The sequence below is a fragment of the Sinohyriopsis cumingii genome, chromosome 12 (assembly GCF_028554795.1).
Source record: "Sinohyriopsis cumingii isolate HCF-2022 chromosome 12, ASM2855479v2, whole genome shotgun sequence".
Classification (NCBI taxonomy): Eukaryota; Metazoa; Mollusca; class Bivalvia; order Unionida; family Unionidae; genus Sinohyriopsis; species Sinohyriopsis cumingii.
This window is the reverse complement of record NC_142972.1, coordinates 33,331,730-33,353,150: the sequence shown is the minus strand read 5'-3', so window position 1 is coordinate 33,353,150 and position 21,421 is coordinate 33,331,730. Positions and strand designations below refer to the sequence as shown.

Sequence of the window (21,421 nt, the reverse complement as noted above, 5' to 3'; positions counted from 1 at the left end):
CAGTTAAATTTCTAGCAGTTTACGAAAACTGTTTTAAAAGATTCTTTCTGTAGTTTTTAATTAGGAAGATTTTGCCTGTCAGTGAAGTATGTATGGTTTGGCCTGTGAATGAGTTTACTGCACTAAACAATATTTCTCAAGTAAACTGGGGCAGGCTTAACAGAATCTTTGCACATCATTTTGGCTTTATGAAAGCAAAATTGTTCTTTAAAAAATGGAATTTGTAAACTGTCTATTGCCTCTATAATGTTTAAAGCTTGCCCATTTAGTTTCCAGTTTGCCCATCTTGTCAGAATTGTTTTGCAACATAAATATAACCTTAATATTTAATATCAGATGCATTTCCACATATTATAATTACAATAGTCGAAATGAGACTGAAGGTTGCTCTTGTCAACATTACACAGTATTTTTGGGGAAAGATATCCTTTATGTTTTTTAATAGTTGTTATTGTTTTGGGTTTAGGCATTTTAATGCATAATTGGCCACAGATGGTGGCCAGTATAACTGGTGGAGGAAAAACCTGGGAAATCACTGCAAGAAACACCATCCCACAGGACACTACCTTAAAGCTTTTTCACATACCCAAATTGTCTGTGCCCAACACTTGAATCCATGCCAACGGTGGTTACATGGCCAAAAAGGCAAAACTTGTTTCAGGAATTTCAAGTGTATTACGTACTGTGTCAGCCTTTCAACATAAAACCCTCTGAGCTGTGAGAGATCTGATATAAAATCTGTCTAAGCTTCAAGACCACATTTACAAAAGCGACTAAAAATATTTGCATTTGTAAAGAATCATTGGTGCAATTGTATTTTATATTTGTCAACATTCAATGCTCATCTCAACCTGAAACTTTTAAGTAGTGATTTCTTATTACTTTTAGTATCAACACTTTTTGAAGAAATTCATTCTGGTTAATGATCATGTTTTATTTTATGCATATTGAATTGTGGACACTGATTGACTACATTAAAAAGCAATTCAATCCAAAGACATGTACCTATGATACTAGTGTCTTCAATTATTGCTATAGCATTCAATGGAATATGTTCTAAGACCATCACAAATATTAGTGTTGCTGCAATATTTAAAAGACCTTTAAGTAATTGATGTCTGAACTTACTTTTCATTGCTTTAGCTGCTTGTTTTCATGTAAGGAGAATGGCATAGTAATCATTCAATCCAGTCTTACGAACATAAACATTTTCTGAAGTATTAGTCTAAGAATAGATATAGTTGGAAATAAGTTCTTAGCTTTCTTCATTAGCTGAGTCATTCCATAAGGTCAAATAAATTCATTTCAGTTTTTTAAAATATCTGCTCATTTAATAACTCCTTGCTTAAAATGGACATGTTAGCAGTTGACAGATAAGGGATCTGAGACATAAAATCACACCATAAGCTCAATTGACCTTACAAGCAGGTAAACTAACTATAAGACACAGTTGAATATCTCAAAACAGCAAAATCTTCTGAGACCACCAACAAACGTATACTTACATTAAATCTATAAAGCTTCTCAGGTTGAACTTGAAAATCCTGAATGTAGGTGTAATCATCATCATTAGGTACTCTTGATACATTACTAACCTTGATCTGAAAAAAAGTCTTGAATCATATAAAGGCTTAAAAATATAACTGCAAACTAAATCAGAAAGCTTGGAACTGAAGGATGATTTCAAAATACTTGTTGACCTGAATAGCTCACCCTGTATGAAGCAACTAAGGGTAAAGTTACAAATCAAAGAAACTTAGGTTTAGGATTTAGGAAATTTACTTAAATCTAAACTTTAACAGAAATACTGTTGTTGCCACCAGCACCTGTGGAAAACTGACTGCTATTTCTAGTTTCCAAATTGGCTTGACAAAACCAAAATGGTCTGTGTCAAACTATAGGCATGTTCTGGTAATTTAATAGCTATTTTTACAACTTTAAAACTTAATTAAAAATTGAATTGTTTATCTTTTAAATTGAAAAGGAAGAGTGCAGCAGGGTATATAGGCTTGACTACAATGTTCTTACAAGTACATTCCCTGTATAAAATGAAACCATTATCGTTAAGGAAATATAAGCAAATATAGACCTTAATTACACATGGCAGAGAAAGGACAAATACCAAAAGAATACAAAAATTAATGATAGAGAATATCTGATCTTTCAGTATACCTTTTTTTACTCTGGATGCGATAGTAAATCCTTGATGTCTGCCCTTGATCTTTTATTTTATCATTCAAATGTTTTGACTTTGTGTCAATACTAATAAAATTAATGTTATCTGCTTTGGAAATAAAGTTAGAAATGAGGATTGATTATGTCAGAGTGATCAAATAAACTGAGACAGTAACTAAGCTTGAAAATATGGTACAATGAATTATGAAAATGATATAAACAAACTAAAAAACATAATGAACCAGTGGTATAAAAAAAAAACTCACACCATTTGGTGGAATCACAGTTATAAAAGTTTAACATGATCTAAAATAAGCCATCTACTTCTATCCTTATCACCATCATTAAAAAGATTCTAATCAAAATGAACAACATATTTTATAAAGTTATCTTGAATAATGCAGTTGATAAAATAAGGAGAAAAGTTGTTGTTAATGATTATGATTTGGGTGGTTTGAGAATGATATATAAATCTGCATTCAAAGAAGCATTACACTTCACTTGAAGGCATGGTGATAAAATATTACTAATTTCCACTTGTTTGGGGCAGATTACCTGAAGAAAAATCATGTTACTTAATGCTATTTGGAGAAACGTTTTTGCAAAATGCATCAAATTTGAAAATACTTTTTCAGTTGATACACCTGTTTAAGTTTGTAGATAGTACCATTTATCACAATTCAAATATTTGTTTTCATAAGTATGGGTTTGAACATGTTACTGCTGGTGAACAGTGGTTTAGTATCAATTAGTTTCAACAATTTTAGTCAATTCAATCAAACTGTCTAATTTACCAAGGCTTTATATGAGGCATAACTGAAAATCAGACAAAGCTGGAATTAGATGAACAAAAACCGTGTTTTTCAGCTCTAAGCCATTTTACACTCCAGCTGATAAAAATGATTGCAAAAGTATAAACAAGAAACTGATCAAATATGAAGAAATTCCTCCTTCACGAGGCAAATGGCAGAACATTCGGTCAAACTGAAGATGATGACTGAGAACAAAGTTTGTCTCTTACGTCCAGATGTATTACATTTATAGGTGAAATATTAATGTAACAACCATCCCCATATATCACATTTTTAACATTTTTATTTTACTATAAAAATACAATGCTTTGAAGCATTTTGAAGGCAAAACATTTCTGAAGATGTAAACAATTTAAGTAAATTAACTGAAGCAGAGAATGTTGTCTCTAGAGAAAGTTACAATCAGTATATCATGTAAAAACCATATAAGGTTGCTATGACAACATGCCAGAAAATGATTTATAATAAATCTTTCACTTTCTTGTCTCTTATTGAAATCAGCTAAACCATTGCAATATTTTTTGCTATTGGGAATGATTATACATGTATTTTCATGTTAAACCAATCATTTAATTTCTCTTTCTTTTTAATTTAATTTAATTTATTTATTTATACAGTAGTCCCCCTCTTAAATGCCCGCCTGACCAGCGGCGACCTGCTCCTTACAGCCAAAATCCGTTGGCACCGATGAGTTTGCATTCAAAGGTACCCCTCACGAAAGGCCACCCGGCTAACGCAACCAGCGGCCAGCATATTAGTGCAATAATATAAAATTTACCCCTCACAAGCAGCAGCATTTTATTTTAATATGTATCCAGAACCAGTATTTTATTTATAATATGTGTTAAGTAATCCGATTTCTGTTTCCCGATGTCAGGTTTTCATTACTGACAGAAGTGTTGACTAAAGTACACGTACCACTAAGGTTAATATTATATCATTTACACCTCACGAGAAGCCACATTTATTCCATAAAGCTGAGAAAGACTCAAATTTTAATCTATATAAAAGGTAAGTACATGTATTCCAATTAGCCTTACTGCTGTGTTATCATAAGATGTCCGGTTTAGTCGCTCTGATAATTGTTAAGATTACAATTAATGAACAGTAGTAACAGCTGAGAAGTGGCAGCATCGATGTACAATACACAAGTCAGCAGGAAAATGGTTTGATAGCCTTTATGGCTTCCTTAGTAAGATGTTGAGCTTGTTCACTTTGATAATTAGTGGCTATTACTACTGACAATATTGTCAAAATTACAAATCCTAACGACCACGAGGTCAAATCTGCATGATGTTAATGGTACATATCGAAGCCGTTTTGGCTTCCCTCACTTAGTGTAAAGAAATGTATAAAAACAATAGGGTACCAGACTGCGACTAACGAATCATGTGACAAGATCACTTCCTTTAAAAACACACGGCAATTTGTTTAGATGCAAAATAAATTGTTTTTTATCAGCATTGAAGTAGGCAACGTGAATAACTTACTGCAAAAAGATCAACATGTCATTGAGGAAAAAAAATATTCTCAGTTTAGAAGAGAAAGTGAAAGTAATTCAACTGACCAAGAGGTGGGGGGGTCGAGGATCCTTGCAGAAAATTAATGTCGGAAAGACTCAGATAAACAAAATCGTGAAAGATATTAATTCTGAAGAAGTAAGAAGGTGAAATGGATGGAGAAAGGATGAATGTTTGAGCCAGGAGATGTTTGTATCCTGATTTGAATGACAAGAAAAAGCAACGATTTTCTCAGTTGAATTGGGATATGACGACTTTACCACAAGTAAAGGATGGTTGCAGAGATTTCAGGTGCAACACAATAAGTGTTCTGTCCTTAGTGGAGAATCAGCTGATGTTAATAATGACGTTGTTGATGACTGAAACAAAAGACTAAACGATATATGCAGGGGATATGACAGCAAGGATATTTTTAATTGTGATGAGACTGGTTTGTTTTTTAGACTGTTACCAACAAAGTGACAGATGATGTGATCTGTAACATAATTATAAAGACATTTTTAAAATTATATCAATGGTTATTCATAACATTCTTTCAAAAATGATGAAACAGTTTGTCTTACATTTATTTCACAACATGCATGCGATCAATTAATGAAAATATTAAATGTTTTAGAAATAAATGTACTTGTGACTTTCTTCATATGTATTTACTATTCGCATTTGTCAGCCCCCTCTAGAAAGGCTGCCAACATTATAAGGCCACTTCCCTGCTGCAATAGGGGTGGCCTTATAAGAGGGGGACTACTGTATAGTGATGCATGTGCCCAAACTTGGCAAAGAGGTTCAATATAGGGCCCCAACCATGGCATCTCTACCTGTGTATCAAGGATAATTAAAACAAATAAAGTAGGTAATCTTAATAAAACTGTTGGCCTTGTTATTCCTATTGCTGTTGCCACTGTTGGATATGTGATGTTACTGATGACAGAGCAAAATTTATAAGGGTGTATTTTGTCAAAGAAAAAGAAAGCTCAGTAAATTTGGTACCATTTTAAATGTGCTATCAATCATTTCTTCCTGCTGAACATAAAAAATGTTTATTGGACCATTCCTCTGTAGGATGTCTGGCACATTCCATGAAACCATTGCTGTGACATGCATGTCACCTCCAAATCCTTTTCTAACTTCACAATTTCTCACTTTCTCAGCAGCTGCAACCACAAAAAGACTGTTTAGTAATAGTTAGCTAGCAAGATATCAGGGTTGTCAAATAACAGATAAGATTTTAAGAGGCATCAAAACTTGCTTTTTCATTATTTATTTGCCAGAACCAAACTTGTTGTGACAATCTCAGTTGCAATGCAATGATAATACAACTACAATAAAAAGATATGCAGGGCATTTTGTTTCCCTGTGTTTACAATTGTCGTCTGCTCACTTGCTTCAAACTGGTAACCAAAAGTTTTTACAAGGTTAAGATATTCATTCAAAGAGTCGGCAGCCAGATTGCAGCAGGTTTTGAAATCTTATAATGAGCTCCATGAAGAAATCATAAAATAGAGATTGTTTAAATTTTCTGCTTAAAGCTATGACACATTTAATCAGTTCTAATGAACAGATCATTCCAATGGTCATTTTTTATCTTTAAATTATTTGTCAAATTGATAACCTAAGTACAAATTGCCTGGTGACATTCCACAGTTATATACAGCACATGTTTCAATTTAAAAAACTTCCAACAAAATCTCAAACGGGACCAAAAGAATGTGTGTGTGTGATCTGGATGTTAAATTTAGCTTTAACAATTTTTCAGTCATATTGCTAAGATGTCTGTAGTGTGATAGTTTATAGTGATGTCTAGCATGAAGGCATCATGCCACAGACATGTAGCAGCATGCTAGTATCACTTTTATAAGTCACTCGTATGACTCAGTCAGGAACCGAAAGAATGAAGCATCAATTGATAAATAATTCCACAAGTGAATGCATGCTAGGTCTTACATTTAGTAATATTCAATGTGTCATAAGTTAGAGATTGAGAGAAAAGGCCAAGTTCAACCAGTAAAATATGATCTAGATCCATTATGTAGGTGTGTATGTGATTTAAAAATTCATACATACGTCCTATTCCTGTGCCGAACGAAATAGAATCAGATATATTACTTCCTCTGCTGGTTCTGGCTTCCACAGTGAAACTGTAGCTCCAATATTCCTCTAAGCCAGTTAATAGATAAGAAGTGCTTGAAAACCCTGCAAAATAATTTAGTCATATACATGATTTTGGTAAAGTTGTTTTGTCAATAACACTCACAAAACTCATCAAGGAAGACATGATTTGGAAACTTTACACTATTGGAAACATATGGTAAGAAGTAACTTGACATAGACAAAAATCTCATCAAAGAAATGATTTGGAAACTGACACGATCAGCAGTACATGGCAAGAAGTAACTTGACATAGACAAAAAATGAAAGAAGACATGATTTGGAAACTGACACTGTCAGCAGCACACGGTATGAAGTACTCTGACATAGACAAACTAATCAAGAAAAACATGATTTGGAAACTGACACTATTGAAAGCATAAGGTAAGAAGTAACTTGATATAGACAAAAAATTAATCAAAGAAATGATTGGAAACTGACATGATTGACAGCAATTGTATGAACTAACTTCACACAGACAAAATTAAAGAAAGAAGACATGATTTGGAAAATGACACTACTGGCAGCACATAGTAAGACACAGACAGAACTCATAAGCCTATCAGCACTCTAACTTGTACTTGTACCTTTTGGTCAATCAGTATTAATATAGTCAATTGGGGTTTTATTTTCTTGAGCAATTTTGTATGATTTTGCATGGTCTATTTTAGATTTACAGCTTGAAATAGTCAAGTCTGAGAAGGATGTTTTTAAGAAGTTTACCTTATATACTCGTATATAAGCCAAATAATTTAGGAAAAATTAAAGGCCTGGAAGAAAGGGGGTCAGTTTATCTGCGGGCCATTATCTAAACTTGACAGTTTTTATATATTTTTGGTGACTAGAGTAATGGCTGTAATTCCTGGGACACAATACAGTACTTTTTTTTGTGTCCCAAGACACAGGCATGTAAAACAGTAACCTTCATTAACTTGACATTTATTAAACTGTTATAAAGTACTAAGATTGATTTTGTTATTATTTTGTAACTGCATATGTTCTGATTTCTCTAACACGAAATTAAATAAAGGTAAATACAGACTTCAAAAATCACAGGCTGGTTGAGTTTACATGGGAGACCAGGCTGAACTATAATGTACAGTATTTACACAGTACAAAGCGTGCATAGCATCACTTAAATCCTTATTTATTCCCAAACATATTAGATGCAGATTTTGCTTTATTCATTCTTGCGACCAAATTGCATTCTTCCAGATAACATTTCGGCTAGTCCTTAATAGCTGTTTCATTTATGTTGAATCACGTGCTCACGAGTTACTCATTTTTAATGATATAAGCGATCCTACAAATTGAGGTAATATTTAAAAAAAGGTACGCATATTTGACTGTACAAGGCACATAACCAGCATAATTTACATGTTCAGGAAGAGTGGTAATAACAAAGGCTAACATTCTCATATAGTTCAACTAAGATCAAAATCAATCAATTTTAGTTTTGTGTTTTGGCTGAAGAAACAACGTAACTTTCCACACAATGGAAACCTTGATGTTTCGGAATCTCCTATGTTGATAGTCGGTGAATTTGTCTTTCATTTTGCAACAGCAACACAGGCCTGTTGATCACTGAAACCCTGAAAATGGCTTGTGTTAAGAGGGAATTTAACACATATTCATGTGCAATTGCCTTTTATTCCATAATATTAGCACGATTACCATAATTTTTGTATAATTGGGTGTAAGGCATACTTATGAACTTTTCAAAATCCAAGTATGGAGACTGAATAAGAAAAAGAGATTGGGACTTAAAATCGGGAGGTTTCTTGTGGCATTTTTAAAGCCTTGTTTTCACAAAATACTGATCGATCTTCCCCAGGTCCAATATACATGAAATTCGCAAAAAGACTTGCCATTTTTAACTGTGATGCGCCATATTTTCCCCCTGGATGTGCCCTATTTTCATATTCTGGTCAGCTGTAGTCAAACTGTACAATAGCTAAAGATTAGTCTTAAATAAACAAGCAAGAAAGCTAGCATGTCTAATTAAAAGTTAATCCTTAATGATGCAACTATGTTGTGAACACGACTGGCCTTCCGTGGAAATTCAAAGAAACCATGTTCTACACTATTGTCTGTTACACAAGCACCAGCAATTGATTGCCAAATAAAGGATTCCCAATTTTGCTGAACTAAAGGTATCAAATTAGCCAGTCTCATGGTACCTTACATGTGGCAACTATTCTCCCCTCTTTGTATATCCAACCTTATTTCCTTATTATCAACTCGTAAAGTATTTATATTGTTTATTATAAAACATGTATTTTAAATTAGTTTTTTTGATGACACATTTGCATTGTGGTATGTATTTTCATTCCTTCTTTTAATTTAACCAGTGTAATTAACATTGGTATATACGGTATAAAAATGACAGGTGTTCACTCGTGTAAGTTTCTTTCATGGAAATGGCGCTTTAGCATACGGAATTACAGCATTTGTAGTGATCACTCTTGAGACTGAAATTAATTGTGAATGATTTTCTTTATGTTGTGGCTTATTTTTTGTTCTAGTTTATTTTTTTATTTTTTTTATTGTTGTAGAATTAAAAAAAAAAAATAATTTACGTGAATACTGTTTAAACTTAACATTCTATTTAGTGAAGAAGCGAATTCTTTCTAATAAAGTAATAATTTTTTCACAACAATAATTCACAGGTGATACAACAGAACATGTATTACTTTTCTTGTTTAGAAAGAATGAAAATCGAAGACATAATGTAATAATCGGGAGTTCTATGCAAAAATCGAAGATATGAAATCAGGAGGTAGGCGTGGAGCAACTCCCAAAATTAGATTTTTTCCCTTCTGGTGTGAAAGTTGACAGGTATGGTGAAAGGTCGCTTACATCAAAGCAAACTACAACTCATCTTTTGCAGTATTAGCATAATTTTCCAAACATCATTTCTGAAGCTTCATTATTGTATTTTGGAAATATCATTAAAGTTTAGCGCAATGGTGCCCATGATTCAACTCCATGGGATGTGCTTAATTCAGTGCGCAATGAAACCTACAATGTACATGCTGTGGCGCCATTATATAAATACATACAGTAGCCTAATTGCGAGCGTTGAATCAAACCATATTGATGTTCATTGTGTTGTCATACTGGAATTGCATTTTAAAGAGATGGGTATTTACAATTTCAAAGCAAAGAAAAAAGTCATTACCAGTGCACTGATATAAAATGTCCAATGCAATATTGCATGAACAAAAAATAGTTGAGTCAAATGGGAGAGGTAGTGTTACAGCAACTCACGACTGATAAATTCTTGTCACCATTCGTTCAGATTATACACAAATCTAACTTATGCAAAAACAGTAAGAAAACATAAAATTAAATAAATTACTTAAGCATACATGTAATTTTTGTTAAATATAAGTTTCCTAAATAAACACATTTAGAAGTTACCTCATGCATCTTGAGATGTCCCGGAGTTGTGGGTCGGCTTATATGCAGGTCATGCACTTTTTAGTGTTTATACCTGTTCAGCTTGGAGGGTCGGCTTATACGCGAATGGGCTTATACGCAAGTATATATGGTATATAGAAGTCGCCATTGTTTACTGATTCATTCTCATGTACAGCATTTATTTTCATAAGTTTTTATCCACTGAAATTTAAAATTTGGGCCCTTATATGCAGAACATATTAGCAAAGGATCTGTTCAATAATTCAGCCCCCAAGCCTGTACTGATACTAATGAACAGATTTGGGGGCTGATCTCCCCTATTCTTTCAAACAGCAACATTTTGGCCAGTGATACAATAGGTGATGCAGCCATTCTTGGAATGATCGAAAGATTTCAATAACTGATTTAAAAAGAGGTTTGGAAGAAAAAAAATTATGATCGTATAGGAAAAGAAGCATTAATGAATTATTATTAGCTATCTGATATTGTCTTCTCTTAACAAAAGATACACAGAAAATATGTGTTTTGGATAATGGTCTTGCTAAGTATATGTAGAATATAACATAATCTTATGCATATTCATCCTATTATACGGCTATTAATCAATAATGTTCTCTCTCCTGGATGCATGTAAGGACTTACCAATGACTGTAATATTTAGCTCTGGAACTTTGTCTGCAAGAAGCTTGATATTGTATGTTGTTTGCCCTGGACGTGGTCCACTGATATTCCATGTAACTTTAACTTGTTTGGATGTGATGTTGACTGCAGAAAGATTATATGGCTTTTGTGGACCTAGAAGAAAATAAGGACATGAAATTATTTAACCTGGGAATTATTAAATATCATATGATATCTGAACAACATGATATTTTCAAAATGATACTTAAAACAATATTACGAATGCATGCATATTAGCATAATGTAACACAAATTTCTTGCCAGTATTAGATTTCATGAATTAAATCTGGGGTTTGTTTTTCTGTTTAAGCTGGATTTAAAACAACATATTCCTCTCTGTTATTCAATAAGTAAAATTTAATTAATTTTCCTTATTATATAGATTATGCAACATGTATATAATAACTAGAATGTAATCAGTAATTACATAGGTCACTTCTACACAGCTTTTAGTAGTATCCAGCATTCACTGTAGACATTAATTATCAGACCAAATATAAATTAAAACTACAGTGATCTTAACAAATAAATATGGGATTCTCTGATACAGCATGAAAAACAAAACACAATAAATAAGAACATTCTTTCCTATGATGCCATTGTAGAGCTACTATTCTGAGTTGTTACTGTAGTTGCTATATGTTTAATGCCATTTTTCAGCACAAGATAGGCTATACATGCTGACCAGTATAAAGGGGGAGGAAGAGCCTGGGAAAACCCTGGAAAGAACCACCGACCCAAGAGAAGCTACTGGCAAGCTTTCTTATGTTCTCACACTGGCCATGCATGAGACTCGAATCCATGCAGATAGAAGTGAGATGGCAGTGATCCTTTCTATAAACATGAGATGTCTCTTCACTCATTTTGTAAATTGTCTGGATATATAGGACAAAATTATTTTCAGTTTTTGTTTATGTTATTAGTAGTGACATATTAATTGTGCTTGGGAATTATTAATTATGGATAAATCCATGAAAATTGGTTAAAATTTCCATAAAGAACTCAAAGTGGCACCATTCAAAAAATGCTGCTTCTCATGTGGAAAACCTAGTTTGTTAAAACAGGATGAGTTTTTTGAAGCAAGGCCACTATTCAACCAATACAATAACTACTAGGTAACACATTTAGACAGACATAAACCAGGTCACATTAGTTATTCTTTCTTTCTTGTAGTAAGAGAAACTAATAAGCAAATAAATTTTACTATGCATGTGAAAACTAAGTGATATTTCTTTTTAAAAGTACTGCTTTGTTCGTTGAATAAATGTTGTAATTTAAAGTTACAAATGCGCTGGTCAGACATAGTATGCAACAAACGTGTGATCATGACGTAAACACAAAAATGAATCTAAATCAGAAAAATGTGAAATGATGGTCACAATGTCCTACTTTCTTTTAAGGGTGTGATACTAATACATATGCATACAATAATCTAATTTGATGATTCTAACATGAACATTGTTTGAGAAATAAACTTAAAACCCAAAATTTGACCCAAGTCAGTGAAGCATGATATATGGGGTCACAATGTTAATATGGATGCAACAAGGATGTTCATGTGGAATCAAGATACATGTCTTCACCACATTTCATGATTTTATGCATACAAAAATACATACAACCAGCAGAAACCTATGTACTCATGAGATAAGTTTTGTGGTGAATAGTTGATGCAAATGCACTTCAGATGAGGAATTAGACAAGCAAGAGGGTTTTTCTTTTATACATCTAATTCTGTTTGAATCCTTCGTGTTATACATGCTGTCTGCCTTCCCAATGGTTGACCCTAGCTAATAAATGAAACTAGCAGACTTCAAAGAAAGCATTCCCTGAAGACCTTTCTAGACTTGATGCTGAGCTAAACTTATGGTCAGATTGTGTTAACTGCAAACATTAATATATCTCTAGTATAAAAACCAAAATTGAACAAAGCCAAATTCTGTAACCATTTTATAGCCAGATGTCCATTTCCTTTTCAACTGATTGTTGAGAGAGAGAGAAATGAACTTTATAACACGAGAAGAGTATTGTGCTTTTTCTTTAAAAAACTTTTGAAAAAAATAAGTTAAAAAAAATAAATAATATTTTAAAAAATTGGATAGGCAAGGAGAGGAATACCTCAGAGTCAAAACCTGATACATCTCAGATAAATGGTTGGTCCCTTTCCAGCTTGTACAGTTCTCACTCATGATGATACAATGTATCACCCAATCTAAGAACAGGCTCTGTACATGACGGATATGTTGATTAACTTGGCAACTAGTTTAAGCTCGATCTAGTGGAGTTTGAAGTTGTTAGTGAATAGGATAGCCATGTCATAGCATTTGTATATCAAAATGTGATAGTGTCTGAGCACTTTCATTATTAACATGTGCAGAAAATTAATTCTCAAATTTAGAAAACTGTGTATTGTTATTTATATTTCACCACACACAAAGCCCTAACGAACTTTATTCTACTTTGGACAATCCCACACATATATATATGGTAATCAGTGGCAACTGGCAATGAGACAGCTAAGAGACTGCAACTACTTAACAGCCTCCATATTATGTCAACGTCCATGGTTTATAACAAATTTTCCTGGTAAAATAAGTCTGTTGTATTAATTGTTTTACTGATGTTCTGTTACAATAATGCAGAACCGTGATCTCTTGAACAATTACATGTGCTATCTCTCAGCTATTATTAGAACACTATTAGTGATTGGCCTACGTCGGATATCTGAAGATGTCACTGCCCTGTGCCATAGAAATATGGTATCCGCACACAGAGCTAGGTGACATTTGACCATAAATATATGGTTCCTGCATACAAAGCCAGGTGATGTCATCAATAAATATGTCATCAATAAATATATGGCTCCCACACTACAAAGGTTAACATGAATTACAGTAATTAAAATTAACACAAATATAAAATGTATCTATCTATCATAGCCAACTACTCTACAGCAAGAAATAAATTTATCAAAAGAGTTTAGAAAATTATACACAAATGTATCCTCTCATCTAGAGACGTGAAATAATTAAATTATGAACTACACCACTCGCTCGATAACTCACACCCTGATAACTAGCAAACCCGCTTATAATGCAGGGTCAGGCATGGATCCCATTTTTTAAACCAGAAAATACCCCCAAAATTGATCCCTATTTTTTTAACATGAAGAAAATTGCGATTAAAATTGGTAATGGAAACTTTGATGTATCGCTTGTTTTATCATCAAAAACAGTAGATATGACCTGGAAATTTTAATCAACACTATGAAATATCAAATTTAAAAATAGATCATACAATTTTTTCATTTTCTTTCCAAACGACATTTCTAGTACACTGCAATTAACGATATATAAGGAAACTTCAATCAATGAAAATGTCACTTACAACAAGGTCGAGGCAGTACTTTAATAAATAAAAATTAAATAATTTTTTTATCAATTGAAATTTGTGTTCTAGTTCTATCTTTTAGTTCCTTTTATGTGTAATCATGATAAATGCAATGTGTCCTCTTGAAATTAAACATGAAATGCATCAATCTACTGCAACAGCTATTTCTGTGAGCGTTTCTCTGAGAACCTAACTGACTTCTGAAAAGTGTTTGTTGTATTGTTGCACTGAATTAAAAGCTGGCCTCTTTTGTATTATCACATTAATTATGTCTTTTGAATCAAGTAAAGGAGGTGGAATAAAAGAAAAGTTTAATTTAGGAACAAAAGCCCAACAAACTTAAAATCTAGCAGCCCCAGTCGTATGTCGGGTGAACTCACTTCATTTGATCAATCGAACACTTATAAATGTTATTGTGTATGTTACATAAACTACCTTAAACTAACCAACTCTTTCATAACTGTGATCAAAGATAGCAAGGCAGCCAAGCAAAACCGATCCTTCATAAAATAAAGAGCTTGATTTCACAGATACGTTCCACTATGGGCAAGCGAGTTTCAGAGAATTCTGGAACTGGCACTTAGAGATATCCTCAAGGATGATAAGAAGTTTCATTATTACTTCCAATGAAATCACAACATCAATACTGTACTAACTGAACAATACAAAATTTAGTTTTGACGCAGACGATTGTCACACGAAATAAATGTCGCTAGTTTTTGAAAAAAAGGAATCTTGTTTGGCAGTGCATCAACAGACAGTCTAGTTCCCTGCTCTGGGGACTCCCCATTTGGCAGGTTAATATAAAACACCACTACGCGAACAAGACTCATCAGGAAAACAAAAAGCAGTGACATAATACATATATTTTTTTGTGTACATGTGAAGGTTGTTGAAACCAGTAGGAAGGATGTTTTATATTTCAGAGATTTTGAAAATAAATGTTATTTAAACAGAATAACAAACAACTTCATTTGAAAAAGCACGTTATTAAAAATTATTATCGACGTGATTGTAAAAAGAGGATATAGTCAATAAACAGCCCAGTTCCCTAACGCCGCTTCCCCCCATGGTTTTCTCGATGTCAAAGCAATTTGTTCTAATTTTTGGAGGTCCCTCAGTAACTTGCACCTCGCTTATAGTGCGGTCTATGTTTGTGGACCCCATTGTGTGTGAGTTATCAAGGGAGAGGTGTATGTTAATAGCACAAAAACTGTTGTCATAAAAACTTTAAATATAGATTACATTGTATGGGTGTGGAACAGCTAAATATTCATACCATCATCCCTTTTGACTATTCTAGCATGAACAAAGCTTGAGAAATAAAACACAAAATGTAAATGGTCATGAAACCCCGAGTAACAGTGACCTACATTTGTAATGGGGAGATGAGGATGTAGCGTTCAACATGATGCATCCCCATACCCAATAATTAATTATTCCAGGTAGAACATCAAGTATACTGGCTGAAAAAATCTTGAGCTAAAGACAAAACCTTAAACAAAAATGTAAAACCCTCTTTCCATGGGGCAGATGCTACAAAACCTATTCCACATTGTTGCCAGGGTTCTAGGCAGAAACAATGGATGCAATGCAGTAAGGTCATATATATGTAGTGTTTTAGCTAGAAATAGATGGGCACCCATATTGCCCCTCAAAAGACCAGTGCCTTTTTGACCCTGCCCTCTCAATGCACACCTGTCTTCTTGAAGTGAAAAACCAGTGGTCATTTGTTTACACTAGGCCTCATTAGGTAAGCTGGTTGTTTTAAATGTTTTCAAACCTAAATTACTTGCTTGACTGACTGCAATCCACATTCTAATTTGATTATACATCAGGTGGTAGTTTAATTCTGTGCTGTGTAAATATTAAAATCTTACCTTCTTCTTTGGTGGTCACATTCATTTTGGCTGGATATCCCTTGTTACCTTGATTAACTGCTGCCACTGTGACTGTGTATGTAGTATCCGGATTAAATGTCATACCAGTGTAAGACTGGACTCCAGCAAGATTAATGGCCTCAACATGTTTGGTACTGGTCAAACCATTTGCACAATCCGCCACAACTTGAGACTGAAAAAGGCAGCAATAACTGGTTATGTTACTTGCAAAATTTTGAGCAAATGTAAATTTTGCTCAAAAAGATTTCAGGGGCAAATACAGGTCATGCTAAATGATTATACCAATAGACATGCATAAATGAACATGTCTTGCATTTAAGTAATTGTATTAGAAATGAGACTTCTGTGATTCAAAAAATGAAGTGACGATTTCAACACAAACTTGTGTTAAACTAAGTACCATTAATGGCACATTATACAGTGCCACATGTTTAATAGTCCCCTATATAGAGGCTAGTTGGGCAAGTCTGATTATAGAGATTATTTACCAATGGGTCTCAATGACCAAGAAAGAAACCTTCATTTTCTTAAGCACCATAATCATAAGTGCATGCCATCTACAAAGTTTGGAGAAAGATATTAATCAAAATGAAACGTTATTCTGCAAGACCCATTTTTATTTGATCCACAATGACCTTGACCGATTATATCAGATCACTAGGTCTCTTCCATACTTTATGGGCATGACTTCCACAAACCTTTTCTTACACAAGGTGTAAGTCATCCATAAATTTTGGCAAAGATATACAGACACGAACCAAACTTTGTACAGGAAAGCATTTTTCTTCATTCAGCCAGTGACTTTAACATTAGACCGTTTAATCTCAAAATCCAATGGCTTCTTCCTTATGTAATGTACAAGCCATTCAAAAAGTTTGGTAAATGTCTCACAGTGATTTTGAACTAACTGTATTATGCAGAAACCATTTATCAACTTCCAGTCACAAAGACCTTGACCACTGATCTCTTGATCCCAAAAACTGATAGGCTTCTTCCTTACCACATGTACAAGCTATCATGCAGTTTAGTCCATGTATGTGATTTAGCCCAAAATATTTTGTGCAGAAACCATTTTCCTTCTGTTTGAGTGACCTTTGGTAACTGTAAATGGTAGGGATTTTGAGTTATTGTAAGGAAACCAAATTAGCACCAGTGGGATGGATGAACAATGCCTTAATTTAATATCCTCTGCCTTGTGGTGAACATATAAAACTAACATAGCATTGCTAGTGTTGATACTTATCAGACAAAAATAACACATACTAATTAGAAAGGATTTACATATAATTATTACAATTACTATGCACTAAAAGAAAATCATTATGAGCCGATATTATGTGTCGGAATATAAATGAAACACTGGATACGATACAAATGAATGTTGTTTTCTTTACCAGGATTGTATTAAAGAACAAAATGTACGTAACTTGTGGAAATATGCTGCCGTCTTGTATTCATTACAAACAATAGGAATGATTGCAGGACTGAGTGTGACAAGTCAACATCAACATTGTTAAATGTTCCAAGTTCTCTTTTTTCACTCTAAGCTGATTTTGCTGTAATAGATTCCCAAGCAATCACACAGCTGCAGATTTCATAATCATACAATGCACACACTGCAGTATGTACAATGTCAATTTGCATCTAATGTTTTGTTGGTTACTTTTTGTCGACACAGATATTTTGTGCATAAATTTGACACAAATCTATTGTGCGACTTAGACTTTTTGAATTAGTGAGTGTGACCTGTGTGTGCCTTAATAGTAGTACTGAATAAATAGTGTTGTTAACCCATTAGATGACAGTGGCAAGAGATGAGAAATTTTTTAAGATAAAATCTTATAAAAACAACAGTCATCTAGAGAAGACATATTTTTTCACTATGTCAAGACTCCTACTGAATGTACCCTCTGGACCAGTACTCTCAATTAGCTATTAATTGTAGTACCCCATGGTGCAAAACTCTCAATTTATATACTACTTTTACTACTCTGTTTCTGTTGCTGTTGTTGTTGCATAGGATTTAACACCATTTTTCAGCACAAGATAGGCAATACATGGCGGCCAGTATAAATGGTAGAGGAAGAACGCTCGAAAACCCCAGAAAGAATCACCGACCCATGAGAAGCTACTGGCAAGCTTTCTTACATACCCATAGTGGCCAATTTATCCTGTTTCTGTGGTAACACATAAATGGAAAATTTAAAGCATGAAAAGGCACCTCTGTTTATCTCAAATTTCAAAATATGTGTAATCCTTAATGTAATGAAATTACGTATCCCACTGATGTATAATACTCCCTTAACTTCTAATTTTCCATGGAGATCATTACATTTAACAATTTTATTATAATAAAAATTATGTAAGAACAAACCGACAAACAAAAATGAATCAGTAAGTTCTTTAAAGATCAATATTTATAATAATTGATATGTAAGCTCCTCTTTTATTCTGTCGAAAATCAAAGTACTGATGATTGGCTGGATTTCAAGGAAAGGACAACAAAATACCAGTGCAGCATCTCACAGATATGATCTTAGTTTTATTCTACTGTTTCTTATACATAAGACAACACTCTCACCATGTGTACTGCGGTGAATAACTGTCAGAATGACAGTCAATCTTGCCAACATTTCTTTCAACTGATATTTTTTGTTTTGATCAACAGACTGTGAAATTGCTGATCAGGTGTCATCCAATCATGGTTTGATTAACACACTTGCATCATAGCTCTCATAATGTATGAACTGTTCAGCAATTTTATCTTTAGATGATCAAGAAGGCATGATGAGATAAGATACCTGTCTAGAAAGAAGACCAAATCTAAAAATGTTACTGTCTTCTGAAGATTTACACCTACAACTTCTGTAACAGAAAAGAACTGGATCATTAAGTGGAGGCTTTTCTACCCATGAATTCACAATCTTCCCTGTGAAACTTTTAAATTTTCATAGAATTCATCAATCCTGCTCTCTATAAATAAATTTGCCCCATTTCTGCATTAAAATTTGAAGTATCTGCACTTTGTAATGCCCTTGTTGTCTTTGAAACTGTTGGACAGCTTGTAGTCATCCTGGACAATAGTTTACAAGTCATGGCACATGGCTTGATAAACAGATAAGGTTATTTCTTAGAAGATTATGCAATGCTCATCTCAAAACATTAATCATGGGTTACTCTTTATCATATGCACCATTTTGTACGAACGTAACAAACCCTAATTTAGTCAAATTTTCTTGTGTATGTTTGAAACTATATTAACAAAAATATTTTCAATCTTTTGTAATGGTTGTCACATTTGATGTTGGACTGGCATCATCTAAATTAACCTGTAAGGGCTTTATACCAAATGCTTCTGTCAAATCTGGTTAAATTCCTCAAAAAGGAATTTTTCATCAAATGTAATTTAAAGGTTTTCCTATAGTAAGTAACAGCCGCCATATTTGAGTGGATCAGAATCATTGCTACAAAATGTAAGCACCCTATTCCTAAAATATTTGGTGGAATTCTGTTAAGCATTTGTTGAAAAGAAATGATTTAAATGTTTTCTATATTAAGATATGGCAGCCATATCTGAATGCGGATTGACATCATTGGTAGAAATATGAAAGTGTCTGTAAAGTTATATGGCAATTTTCCAAGCTGTATAGGAGAAATAGCAATAATAAACTTGTGCTAATGGATGTTGGATGCCAGAAGCTGAATGAAAAGACATTTTTTAAGCTCTTTTGTTCTATGACCAACAGAGCTACAAACAGTTGTATGGCCCGATATTGTATTAGGTCATTCTATAAATAAATACAAATATGCCTACAGACTCCATTTGTCTATTTTAAGTGGGCTCTTTGCTTAATTGTGTAACAAGCCTTTTGTCCAGGAAGTCCAAGTCCACAAAGTTTCAAAACATTTTAAAAAATTCAACTAGATTTGTATTTTAAAGGCATCTCCACAACAGTCCAAAATGTTCAAAACTTGATAGCAAATGAAATAATCGCCATGATAAAAATCGATTCTAATCATCAACATTTGCATACAAACAAAACTTAAAATGTCTTATGTCTAGCTCAAGTGCCTAACAAAGACTGCGTCAAAAAACTCCCCCAAAATTTAAAAATTGTTGTAACTGCATAAAATTCTCATGATAGAATTACATATAAATACCCCCCAAAATTATATGGAATTTGTCTATTTCGTGTGGTTCTTGCTTAATTGTATTGAAATAGGTATTTGTCAAAAAGTCAGAGTTCATTAAGTTAAAAAATGAGGAAAATAATTAAACATGAAACCTCTAAAGTGCCTAAAACTCTACTGACAGAAAAGAATTCTAGGCCTCCAAGATAAGATCATGTCTTCTTTTTTAACCGTTCAGTGCTGAAACCACCTAAGATATTCATGAGTGGCAACAAGAATTCAAAGATGATCACTATTGTGACCATACTGAGTATAAAATCAGCATCATTTTTCATTCCGAACCAACTAGACATCACATGTTTTTTTGTGAAAACAACACATCAATATAACCATCCTTTCAGACGGTTGGGCAATAACATTATTTACCCCATGGTAGCCATTTCGGAGGTCAGCCTGAACCATTTTTATTCAGCGAACACCAGACATCATTAGAATTCTTTTACTGAAAACCCCAATCAGTTTAAGCACATGTACAGCATGCAAATACCCCAAATGCCCATCAACAAATGGTATAATACCTTTAATTTGGGAAATGTTCATAAACTATGACAGTTATCATGTTGCTTCTACTGTTTGACTGTACATAATTAATAAACAAATAACTAAAAAGTCTCAATCATTGCTAGAAATTGATAGTAACCACTTTGACTCATATTGTAATACACTAAACATGTCTTTGTCAGACCACTGCCAGTAAAATGCACCTGTCTTGAGGGATCACATTCTCATTGCACTGAATAATACATATCATAGCATTATGTAATGACAAACAACCTGTCTTGAGAGACCACTTCTGGTTTGCAAAAGGGATGGTCTCTCAAAACAGACTATGTTATTATGTGTACAACTGCCTACTATAGCTTATTACAATTTATAATTTAATTGGTTAAATGTAGTTTAAGTAATACACAGTGCATCCTTCTCTGGCTCCTTGCTGGGCCCCTCTTTGTCTACTATGGTTCTCTGCCCAGACATGATGTCATTGCAGCCAATACATGTTAATAAGCAAGTAACTAAATTCAGATACACTGTTATGTTGAACCGATCAGATGACTGAGTTGAAGCATGTGATCAAACACTGTCAGTTAGGCGTCATTCATATAACTGATACACCTGTAGAGATGCATTCCTTTCAGTGCAGATGCTGCATTTAATTTGTAACATCAATTATGGAAAGAAC

At 33.5% G+C, this 21,421-nt stretch overlaps 1 protein-coding gene across 4 annotated transcripts in view; it reads right to left on the bottom strand.

The window, feature by feature from the left end:
• Nucleotides 1-21,421, bottom strand: part of LOC149786220 (receptor-type tyrosine-protein phosphatase H-like) — a 127,270-nt gene that overhangs the window by 59,275 nt on the left and 46,574 nt on the right. For all 4 annotated transcript variants that reach the window (XM_089976596.1, XM_089976598.1, XM_089976597.1 and 1 more), the window contains 5 exons: nucleotides 16,030-16,222; nucleotides 10,721-10,873; nucleotides 6,572-6,700; nucleotides 5,498-5,661; nucleotides 1,506-1,601 (listed from right to left, as the gene is read on the bottom strand). In XM_089976596.1, coding sequence (XP_089832722.1) covers nucleotides 1,506-1,601; nucleotides 5,498-5,661; nucleotides 6,572-6,700; nucleotides 10,721-10,873; nucleotides 16,030-16,222 — 735 coding nt within the window. The remainder of the gene's footprint in view (nucleotides 1-1,505; nucleotides 1,602-5,497; nucleotides 5,662-6,571; nucleotides 6,701-10,720; nucleotides 10,874-16,029; nucleotides 16,223-21,421) is intronic.